A 12,080-nucleotide genomic window follows, 5' to 3' on the forward strand; every position below is an offset into this window, starting at 1 on the left:
ACCCCTTCTTTCTAAAATCTCGGAGCCTGCAAAGGCTCTCTCCAGTACCAGGAGCCCAGGGTGTCCAGCAGTCCCTTCAAGAAGCACAGAGTTTAAATAGAAAACTTTGGCCAGGTGATATGGTCCACGTCTGTGTCTCCAACCTTGGGAAACCAGGCTCCCGTGCTTACCCTGGCTTGAGAGTCAAGACACAATTCTGATCCTGACCCTCTGGACCTAACCAGTGTTCCTCAAAGTTGGATCTGCCTCCCAGCCGTATCACAATCACCTGGGTCCCACCTCCGACCCGCTGAATCAAAACTGCTTGGGTGCGGGGCCCGGGGATCTACAGTTAAGACACCCCTTAAGTGATCACGGGCACTACAAGTCAGTCCACTGCAGTGACCCCTTCCCTTCTCATCTTCACCTGTCCATATGTCTGAGGCAGCAGGGACAGGTCCCGCAGATCCATCTCTCTCTCAGTTGCCTTCTCTGTGAAGCTGAGGCGGGCAGGGGCAGTATCACTTCCCAGCATTGTGGCCAGCCTGTAACACCTGTTACTCTGACTTCAATTACAGCGGACGAATGCTTCAGTGACAGAAACAGGAGAGAAATCCCTGTGGCCATGGGCCTGAGTATCGCAGGATTGCTTGGCGTTTTGCTAACAGCATGCCTGGTGACCAGAAAGAGGCCCAGGAGAGGATATGAACGCATGTAAAACCCCACCTTCCTCAAAGTGTGCATGGTTAAGGCCTTGGGAATGCTGGCTGTATATTTAGCCTGAAGCGAAGGGATCAACTTTTCCAGTTGCCAACCCCACCCTCCAAATCCGATTAGGAAATTAGCATTCTACCAAAGGCCATCAGGCTAGCTACAAGACAGCTCCCACCCCACTTCTTCCTGGGTCATATGGGCTTGAGTTCCACCAGCCACACGTGATAATACAGGCCTGGCGTGAGAATTAGGGACAAGAGGCAGGGATGTGAGCAGGATCCTGTGAGAAGGAAAAAGCAAACACCCAGAGGGAAGATTGTGTGAAAGACATTTTCAAACTGCATTGATTTTTCGTATACATTTTTAAGAGTCTCAATATCTAGTTTTTTAAAAAAACTTTTTTACTTTTAAAATCCTATCCATTTTAAAATAAATTCTAAAGTGATTTTAAACTCCTGGATTTTGCCCAACTCCTGATTTACTTAAATGATAGTCTTGATAGACTATCTTTTTTTTTTTTAGGTTGACTGAAGGTCTTTTTATTTTTTTTAATAAATTTATTTATTTTATTTTTGGCTGCATTGGGTCTGTTGCTGCATGTGGGCTTTCTCTAGTGGCGACGAGCAGGGGCTACTCTTCCTTGCAGTGCACAGGCTTCTCATTGCGGTGGCTTCTCTTGTTGTGGAGCACGGGCTCTAGGTGTGCGGGCTCAGTAGTTGTGGGATGCGGACTCTAGAGCGCAGGTTCAGTAGTTGTGGCTGGCGGGTTGTAGAGTGCAGACTCAGTAGTTGTGGCACACAGGCCCAGCTGTTCCGCAAGCCCTGGAGGTCTTTTTAGACTATCGTTTTTAAAAGGACGTATTCTACACTGTTATAATGTATTATTAGTTAAAAAAAAAAAAAAAAAAAACAACTAGAAAACTTCCCAACATTCCATTTTTTAATGTAAAGTATATACGAAAGATCTTAGCAAACAAAAGAGGCTTCATACAAGTTAGTTCTCCAGTCCTTCACCTTAATTTGTTGTCTGCCTTCTTAATACCTTTTTTCTGCTCTGTCTCTATTTTTCTTTGATTTTAGTATATCCTTGTAGATTTGTTAAGTTGGGCCATCGTGGGGGGCGGAGGTAGGCAAAGCATCTAAACAGTCATAAATGGCAAAGAGAAGAGGTAAATCTACCCAGATTATTATCCACTTTCCTTTTTTAGCAAACATTTACCAAAAACAAAACAAAAAACAAAAAAAACCGTAAACCAGAAAATTCCTGATTGGGAGTGATTGGTGTCTGGAGGAAAAGTTCTATTAAAATATGGTTTAGAATGTTATTCATGGTTTTCTACTACGTTGACTGTTTAAATAGCAGAACTGGGGTTGGTCTTTCAGAGAAAGGGGAGAGTAATGGACCTCTGGATGTTTTTAACTGTTTTTACTAACAGACACTGTTCTTGTGTTTCTGTATTTTCCAGAGGTGTTATTCATTATTTTTAAGAGGAAGTTTATGAAAGTTGGCAACCACTCTATAACCACTGCTTATCTAGGACGTGTACTGCTTTCCTTTGAGGTATTTTAGCTCTCTCCACTTTCTCAGAAGTGAGGGGGTGGGGAGAGCACACAGCAGCTTCCAGAGAGCTTCAAGAGCCCTTGAAGATGGCAGGAGGGTGAGGACGTTCCTGTTCCTCCTTACCCCAGGAGGTGTTGATGCAAATCTGGGATATGAGGACCCAGTGTTCCCAAAAGTGACTCGGGTTGAGCAGCAAGGGCGTGGCCTTGGAGAGATGCCATCTGTCTTCACCTCCTTCCTCCAGTGGGTGTCAGCCAGTACCCACACTAGACTCCCATTTCCAGTTCCACCTCAAGTGTGCTTGTTAGGTTCTCTACCACAGAGCACGGGTTGTTTATTCACCGTGCCACTAACCACCCTGTAGAATGACTAAAGGGAGGTCCTAGTTTAGAAATTTCTCCCACAGCAGAGGAAAACGAAGTCGAATTAAAATCAAGAAGAGAGGGATAAGGCAGTTCGCTTGAGTTTGATTTTCCTTTCTACCATCTTCAATGAGTTCTGTGGAGTGACGGCTGCTGCTTAGACTCCTGTGATCTACCCCTCCCCACACACGCCAATTATCTTTAAAATTGCTTTGAATTAACATTCTAGTAACCGAAAAGAACACAGGTTTCCTTGGAATGATTAGTAAATAAATGCCTGGATGCATTATTGCCTTACAGTTCTGCCCACTGTTGCAGTGATGTCCCAGGAGGGTCCTAGAGGGGAAAGTGCTGGGATTGGGACTGTGGTAGACTGGGCATCTGGAAGTGGCCTCCTCCGTGTCCTGGGGTTCCCTCCCCCGCCCCCCACCAGCCCCGCGCCGTGCTGCCTCCAAGTCGTCTCTTAGGGCTGAAAGGCTTACTGCAGAGCACTGCTTGTCCCTTTCTGAGGTAGGGGCAGGAGGCTGCTGTGTAGGACTCCGGGAAGCCTCACAAGGGGCCTCTGATCCTCTCTGGCGGCACTGGCCCCTGACCTTTGGCTCTCCTGCTGCTTGCCCTTCCAGCTGGTTTCAACTCGGTTTCTCCCTTCTGCTGACGGTAGAACGACTGAATTTACCCCTCTCTCTGCAACCTACCTAGAGACAGTAGAAACCTTCACTAATGCCCACATGGAGATAACCTATCCATTGTTCATTTTGGGGTACAGTTGACCCTTGAATGATGCTGGGGGTCAGGGCACCCACCCTCCCACGGCTGAAAATCTGTGTGTATAACAGAGTTGGCCCTCCGTTTAGGTGGTTCCCTCTGTACCTGCGTTCCTCAGCCACCTGCGGATAAAGTAGTACTGTAGTATTTAATGTTGAAAAATATCTGCCTATAAATAGACCCGTGCAGTTCAAACTGGTGTCCTTCAAGGGTCAACTGTATTTCCTTCTCAAGAATATTGTTTTACAAACTGAAAGCACACAGAGGACACAGTTTGGTATCCTTGTTCCATAAGCATTTCTCCATGCTGCTAGAGGTACAAAGTGTCATTACTATGGCTGCTATCCTGAATATGCTATCAACATTACACAATAATTTACTTAACTATTCTGTTATTATTGGGAATTTTTATTGTTTCTAGGTTCTCACAACGATAACGTGAATAAAGAATTACGTATGAATTACATACAAAACAGACATTGATTAACAAATTTGTATCAATGTGTGCCCGAATTTTGGGTTTGCTTCATAAACTGTTTAAAATGGTTATAATTTATACTTCACTACTAATTCTTAATTTTTAAGAAACAAATGGGAACAAAAACACATAGGTTGTGAAAAAAATTTTAAGCACTACAGAAATATATGAAATGAAAAATTGGAGTTAAAATAGTGACTAGAGGGGCTTCCCTGGTGGCGCAGTGGTTGAGAGTCCGCCTGCCGATGCAGGGGACGCGGGTTCGTGTCCCGGTGCGGGAAGATCCCACAAGCCGCGGAGCGGCTGGGCCCGTGAGCCATGGCAGCTGAGCCTGCGCGTCTGGAGCCTGTGCTCCGCAACGGGAGAGGCCACAACAGTGAGAGGCCCGTGTACCGCAAAAAAAAAAAAAAAATAATAATAATGACTAGAATTTTCCTCACAGAATTTTTCTCCCACATTGTCTAATAGATTGAGGGGAGAAACATTTTTTTTTAAATCAGTAGCAGTCAAAAAGACATAACCTAATGCAATAAACATTTTAAACTGATGAACAGCAAAGATACAAGACTGAGAGGAAGAATGGAGAGGCGCAGCTGAGTGGGCTCCTAACCCTCCCCAGTACACCTACCCCAAGGAGCCATACTGTGAAAAAAAAAACCATTCTGTGAATGCTGACTACTCTTCCTAAAACTGGAGAGAAAGAGAGCAGCCACTTGGGACTTCCCTGGCGGTCCATGATTAAAACTCTACGCTCCCAATGCAGAGAGCCCAGGTTCGATCCCTGGTTGGGGAACTAGGATCCCGCATTTCTTCAAGCTAGGTAGGAGTAGTGAAAATGGCTACTGCGGAGACAAGGCAGAATAAACACAGACTGCTGGAAATGAACTGGGGAGCCAGCCCCAGACCAGAGGACACCCCAGTCTGTAGCTAGTTCCCAAGGTATAGAAAAGAAAATAGAATCCAATTAGTTAGCTCAAGAGGAAACGAGCAAGATGAAAACAAACTACAAGACTACAGTGCAAAATTACTGCAGGAAAAAATAATATAAGATTAAACTAAATTATAGATTCAGAGTTTTCACTTTGCAAGATGAAAAAAGTTCTGGAGATGGATAGTGGTGATGGTTGCACAAAAATGTGAATGTACTTAATGTCACTGAAGTGTACTCTTTAAAACAATTAAAATGGTAAATTTTATGTTGTGTATATTTTACCACAATTTTTAAAAATTAAAGGAGGGAGGGTTAGAAAGGAATATAGTTGATAAAATACAAAGAAAACCTAACTCAAGGAACAGAGAGAAATACCTGTCAATTGTTTTTTGACAATTAATAAGAACGTGAATTCCATATAACCAGAGCTCATAGAGGAGAAGTTATAATGAAAGAGTGAGGTAAATAGGACATTTCACTCCTAAGAAAACAAGTTGAGCATCAAAGCAACACACTTCCGTAATAAATGGAAATAGTGAAAGGCAGAACAGATAGAGCTGAAAACTGAATTATCTTCATAGAGAAAAAGACTGAGTTAACCAGTTAATAAAAATTAAGATTATAATATTATAGGTAAGCTGCTAGGTATGAAAGCTATTCAGATCATCTAAAATAAGGATAACTGGTGCCTCTGAAGTACAGAGTTAAAAAATAAAAAGAAGATATATTTGATGATTTAAGAGGTTTTCCTTAAAATAAATAATTGAAGTTGCAGATTGAAAGTGCACAGTGTATCTATCCCAGGGTGGAAGGGAAAAAAAAAACCTGACACAGAAAGCTTAACATTAAGATATATCCAAAGTAAGCCAAAGCTAAAGAATTCTTTAGACATACAAACTCCCCCTTCCCCTAAAAAATGCAAATCACCTATAAAGGGGGAAGGTTAAAATTGGCCTCAGATTTCTTTACAATAACATTTAAAGCCAGAAAACAATAGACCAATGTCTACAAAATCCTAAGGGAAAGTGTGGCCCCAAAATATAATCTGAGTAAAAAGGTAATAGACCGATATCCTCAAACATGAAATAATTCAAGGGATACAGCACAAATGAGCTCTTCTTAAAGATACAGCTTGACAATGAAATTTGATCAGAGAGAAGCCACATTACAAGCAAGGATATCAGCAAACATCTTTCAGGAATAGAGAAAGCTCAGTTTTGTTTTGTTTTTTAAGGCATTTTATCTATTTGAAGAGTAAACTATAAAAATCATTAAACAATTATGGATCTGAGATTTTATCATTCCTTCTCATATGTAAAATGATACATGTGCATGCTTATTCATCACAGAATTATTTGTAATATCAAAAGATTAAAAACAAACCAAGGGTCCATCAATCTGGGACAGATACATTCCACAACAGAATACTATACAGTTATAAGAAAAGAATGAGAACATACATGTTTGTGTATGTATAAGGAGAGTCATCCAAAATATATTGTTAAAAAACGTGTAATGCATAATAGTGAAGAAAATGGGAAATAAAGTATATTTTCACTTTTGCTTATATCTGAAACATTGGAAATATATAAGAAATTAAGTAGTTGTCTAATATTGGCAGGGGGAACTAAGAAGATGGCACAAGGGTAGAAATGAAACTTCTCAATGTACAGCATTTCATATTATTTTGACTTTAAATAGTGAATGTGTTCTAAATTTGAAACGAATTTTTAGAAATTATAGGCATTACAATTATCAAATAGAATTGAAATATTGTAAACCTGAACAATGTTTCTAAAAATATGTATAGCTGTTCAGAATTTGAGTTGGGAAGACCAGAAATAGAAGGGAATCTGTTAGTGTTAATCTTTCAAAACAGAATCAATAGATAATGTCTAACTGGAAACAGAGTTTCGAAAACACGTCTCTAATTCATTTTATAACCTCTTAATGCATTTCATAATCATTTATTTATTTTCTACTTGTGTATTTTTGTCTCTTCTTTGAACCTTAAAGAGATCTTTTATGCAACAATATTTCCCATGGCAAAGACACGTTTATTTGAAGTGCAGTAATTCCTCTAGTTTTGTTTTAGTTTTTTTCTTCTGTGAAATTCAAGTAATATTAAAATGAACAATTTTGGTTAAAATAGCATTTGTATGATTCCATTTTGATAAAACCACTTCTATTTATTTTTCTACCCATCTATTCTTACAGTTGTAAAGAAAGACACCTGAAATAATGTTTGTCCATGTTTTACCAATGATAATTTCTGGGTAGGTGGTTTTCAGGAGATTTATAATGAGTATATATCATTTTTAAAAATACAATGATTTTTCTTTAAGCATACACATGACCACACACACACTCATACACACATATATGTACAGAGGAAACAAATGCCTCAAAGATTTATGGTGATTAATTCAAGTGGAAGAAACATGGTGATTGAATAACTATTTTCTTTGTTTACTTTTCTGCATTTTGAAGATGTTTAAACAATGTAATATTAGATAGTATATAACTATATAGAAAGTAAAAGTTGCCTCTATTCCCATCCCAGTCTTCCCCCAGCTTCTTGTGTATTTTTTTGCTCTAGGCACCCATGCAGTGCTTCACAGATCTTAGGTAACTTCCCTGTCAGCACATGGAAATCTACCACATTCCTTTTGATGGCTACATCATAGTCTATTGTATGAATATACAACTGTAAATTTTTGATGGCTATTTAGATTGTCAATTTTCCTCTCATAAAAGGAGATTATTATTACATATTTTTGTGTACTTTATGAATATATCTTCAGTATAAATTCCTAGTGGTGGAATTGCTGGATTGATAGGTATGTGTTTTACATTTTGTTTTGACAATTCTGTATTTTTTTTCCAAATTATTTTAACTTCTTAGATTATGTTCTTTCCTATCTAAGAAATATATATAAATATTTACATGTAATATTTAATATAACAAAATTATATGTAATTTAAACAAATATGTAAATAACAAAATTATCATATACTCTAAAAGGATTCATGAAAAGCAACATTTCCCTGTCCCTCATCTAAGAGACAAAGCACTTTAACTAGTTTTAACAATTTCTTATGGTAACTATCTCCATAATTCTCTAAAAAATAATAAAAAGCTTATCCTACTGTTTCTTAATTTATCAGCTTTAAACCTCTTGCTATGAAAGATAAGGATTTAATACTTCTTACACCATCCTTTTTATGGTTATATCACTGTCTTTTTTGTTAAATCAATAACGTATGCATCATTATAATGTAAATATTGTCCACTGCCAAATCAAATAGTGTACCACAAGCACAGTTCCTGTCTTGTATAGATTTAGTTTTTTTCCCAGGAGTCTCTAATTACCATTCCCTCTTCCCTGGCCCCTCCTGATTCTTTTTACTTGGACCTCAGGTGAGAATTGGATTAATGGTGATTCTTGGTTCAGGACATAATTTCAATATTGGTTCATGGAAGACCTCAAGGGCATATCCTCTCATCTGTTCTTGAATAAGATATAGATATAGTTCTCCATTTATTTGTACTCAATTAAGGTCCCTTTTATTCCCAGGGCCTTGCATCTTTCTCCAGTCAAGACTGATTACATTTTAAATGAACTGAATAAATAATCTCTAACAGAATAAAGAAAAAAGAAGTTTGACAAATTTGCAAACTTTCACTTTTAAGTTCTCGTAAATAATTGGGTCTATTTTCTAATATTTTTGGCTAACTAAAAGCAATAAAACAGAACTGTAAGTGTGACAAAAATGAATGTTTTAAAAAGTGGAGAAACATCCCATGTTTTCAAGAGATAAGGTTTACAGTGACACAGTCTGTTTTACGTAAGCACATCCCACTTTACAGAGAGCAACACCTGGAAGAAAACAGGACTAACAATTATTAAATATTAATTTCTGAGAAGAGAAAGTTATTTTATTTCATCCTCCAACAATTTTATATATTATTTGCTTCCTTTATAAATGAGTAAATTGCAGGGTTAAATAACCCTCCCAGGTTCACACAGTTAGTGGTGGAAGCAAAAGTCAAGCACAGGTCTGACTCCAAAGCTCATATTCTCCCCACTCTAGCCTGCTTTCTGGTCTGTCCTCACTAAACCTTAGTGGCTGTATTTGTTTTTTCTCTTAGTGGACGAATGTTCATCTGACTACACAATTGTGCTTCCCGTGATTGGGGCCATCGTGCTTGGTCTCTTCGCAGTGGGTTTGATTGTCTATGCAATCCGCTTAAGGCGTGAATCTTCTGGATACCAGAGAATCTAACTGGTGCCCCGAGGGAAAAGAAAAAGGTGGAGTTTAGAGAATTCTTTCATTGTTTCCAAGATGTTGAAGACTTCCCTTGGAGTGTGGGTCCTTCCAACCTTGTAAACCACTATCTTTCACAAAAACCAAATTTCTGACGTAAGTTCAAGCAGTACATCAATTTCAAAATATTTTTTGTTCATTTTATGAAAGATCTAGTGAGCTGTTTAAGAATATTTTCTAGTGTCCTTGAAAATATTTTAACCAAAGTCAACATTTGAGATACATTAAATTAACATAATGTATGTAAAGTGGTATATGCTCCACATTATACACCGAAGCATCAATAGTAATGAACGTTACCTGTGTTCACGTTGGGGATTTTATTTTATCCTTGATCTTTTCCACTTTTAAAAATGCTTCTGCTTTGCCTGTAAAATGTATTTTCAGTGCTTTTACTATCCATGTTTTGTAAGATGTATGTCAATTGACCTACCTCCTTTTCCACTTTAAATGTTCTCTAAAAATCGTCAAAAAGAGCAACATATCATAGGTTGTCTAGATATTTGATGTGACACCAAGAGGAATAGATCAGCTTATATTTTTATCTTGATGACTCCTCCAGAATCACTAAAACTAAGAATTAGGTGGCTACAGACAACAGAATTAAATAATAAGCAAGAAACGATAATAATGGCCTTTCACTATTGAACAGGTATGTGTCAGACACTAGGCTAAGCAGTTTATATACATCTCATTTAATTTGCACAACTTACATGTGAGCAAACTCAGACTTAAAGAAATTAATCACTTAAATGTCACCCAGCTAACAAGTGGCAGAGCCTGAATTTGACTTCCTGTTGGTCTGGTACCAAGGTCTCTGGTCTTTTCACTACATCAAATTGCCTACAAGAACAACGACAGTAAGTGCTGCCTGAAGCCTCATACTGGCATAGGCTCCCTTTTACAGAGGAAATTATTTTGTCCAGAATCACGAGAGATTATGGTACATGAAAGGAGGCTTAATGGGAAATAAAATAGCCTATCATTAATGAAGTTCTCTACTCCCTTGAAGAAAACTGAGAGGCTCTGTAAAACATTCGTTTCTCATTTTCAAGGGATTGTTAAGCTGTGAGTCTAAGGATAAAGGAATGGAGTAAATTTCTCAAGGCATTTTTTATTTCTTTGAAAGAGAAATTTAACCGCTAACCAACTTTTCTTTCTCGAATGTAGATCCCCCTCTTGTGGTAACTTGCTTCTTCTGCAGTTTTATGGCCACGTTTTCACTCTAGTTCATGTTTTTCTGTAGAGCAGCCAAGAATTTTATTCCTCCTTGTTTTTACTACCAAAGAAATGTTAACAGAAAAGACCACACACCCCTAGCATTCGTTAGTAAAGGAATGATTCGAGTCACCCTGGAGAACATATTCACTTTCCTGACTTGTTCTCTTATGGCTCAGTAGGGTTGGCAAGGACCTGCCTTTAGTCTTAATAGAATATTGAATTGTATTAAAAGTTTTTGTAATAAAAACTTACCTTGGAGATTTATGTCATTCGTTCCTTATAATTCGGTTTTTGTGCTGTTAAAAATTTTGTTTTACAACCTTAGTGGAGGTTGTTGCTTGAATCAGTAAGTTAAATCGTCTTCCTAGAAATAATTTATTTTGTTCTATTCTCCACTGCCACATTATTACTAGGTAGGAAGACCTATTTGAGAGAAACTGAATTTCTGAGAAGATAAACCATATTAAAGTTATAAATTAAATTTCTCAACTCTCAGTCCAGACTACCTGATTGGATCACTGGTTTATTTAAGTGCTGCCACAATTACCCATTCATTCATTCATCCAACCAACATCGATTAAGGACTTCCTAAACGCCAGACAGTCTGGTAGGGGCTGAGATAAATCAGAAGAGGTCCTGTGTTAGTTATCTATAGCCATGTAACAAATTGCCCTGAAACCTAGCAGCTTAAAACAACATTTATTATCTCACACAGTCTCTGAGGGTCAGAAATCTGGGAGCACCTTAGCTGGGTGGCTCTGGCTCAGGGTCTCTCACCAGGTGGCAGTTCGGCTGTTAGCCAGAGCTGCAGTCATCTGAAGGTTCAAATGGGGCTGAAGGATCTACTTCCAAGTTCACACCATGTGGCATATCGAAAGGGATGCTCACAACATGGCAACTGGCTTTCCCCAGAGCAAGTGATCCAAGAGAGAGAGACGACCACCTAATCACAGAAGTGACATGACATCACTTCTGCTGTATCCTGTTGGCCACATTGACCATCCCTGGTACAATGTAGGAGTGAAGACCAGGAGAGGTAGAAATCAAGGGGGGGCTGTCTTGGATGCAGTCTACCCCACGTCCACCGTCAAGGTAGAACTACTGGTTTACTTCTGTGGGGAAACTCGCATATAGAAATTCCAGTGCAGGGCTTCCCTGGTGGCGCAGTGGTTGAGAGTCCGCCTGCCGATGCAGAGGACACGGGTTCGTGCCCCGGTCCGGGAAGATCCACATGCCGCGGAGCGGCTGGGCCCATGAGCCATGGCCGCTGAGCCTGCGCGTCCGGAGCCTGTGCTCCGCAACGGGAGAGGCCACAGCAGTGAGAGGCCCGCGTACCGCAAAAAAAAAAAAAAGAAAAAAGAAATTCCAGTGCATACACAAAGAAAAGTGGTTTAATGGGAACCTATACAAAAGGTAATAGGAGCAGGGCTGATTCCAGCCTGCTTCCAACTCTGCCCCAGATGTAGCACACCCCCAGGAGAACAGCCTCTCAAGCCCTGGCACTGACAGTCTATGGACCAGCCACTGCTCGGTCTGACTTGCCTTTCTACGAAGGCTAGTTGTTGGCCCATGCTCTGTAATATTCATTTATAGCTTTGCCCCAGGAATTTGTCAACTCTCCTGTCCTCTGTCATAACGTAATCCAAAGCGATCTGGACTGCACAGACGTCCCATGGAATATCATTGAACCACTACATTGATGACATCATGCTAATTATACAGGACAAGCATGGAGCAATTA

General features: G+C 39.4%; 1 protein-coding gene across 2 annotated transcripts in view; it reads left to right on the forward strand.

Moving 5' to 3' along the window:
• LAMP3 (lysosomal associated membrane protein 3) overlaps nt 1-10,597 on the forward strand; it is a 34,363-nt gene extending 23,766 nt beyond the window's left edge. The window contains exon 6 of one of the 2 annotated variants that reach the window (XM_060011059.1): nt 8,943-10,597. In XM_060011059.1, the coding sequence (XP_059867042.1) occupies nt 8,943-9,076 (134 nt within the window). In that variant the 3' untranslated portion in view covers nt 9,077-10,597. Of the gene's footprint in view, nt 1-557; nt 2,018-8,942 lie in introns of those variants that run through there. The other variant, XM_060011058.1, reaches the window with a different exon arrangement.
• The last annotated feature ends 1,483 nt before the right edge of the window (nt 10,598-12,080 follow it).

This window comes from Delphinus delphis, chromosome 4 (genome assembly GCF_949987515.2).
Source record: "Delphinus delphis chromosome 4, mDelDel1.2, whole genome shotgun sequence".
In the NCBI taxonomy this organism is placed as follows: domain Eukaryota; kingdom Metazoa; phylum Chordata; class Mammalia; order Artiodactyla; family Delphinidae; genus Delphinus; species Delphinus delphis.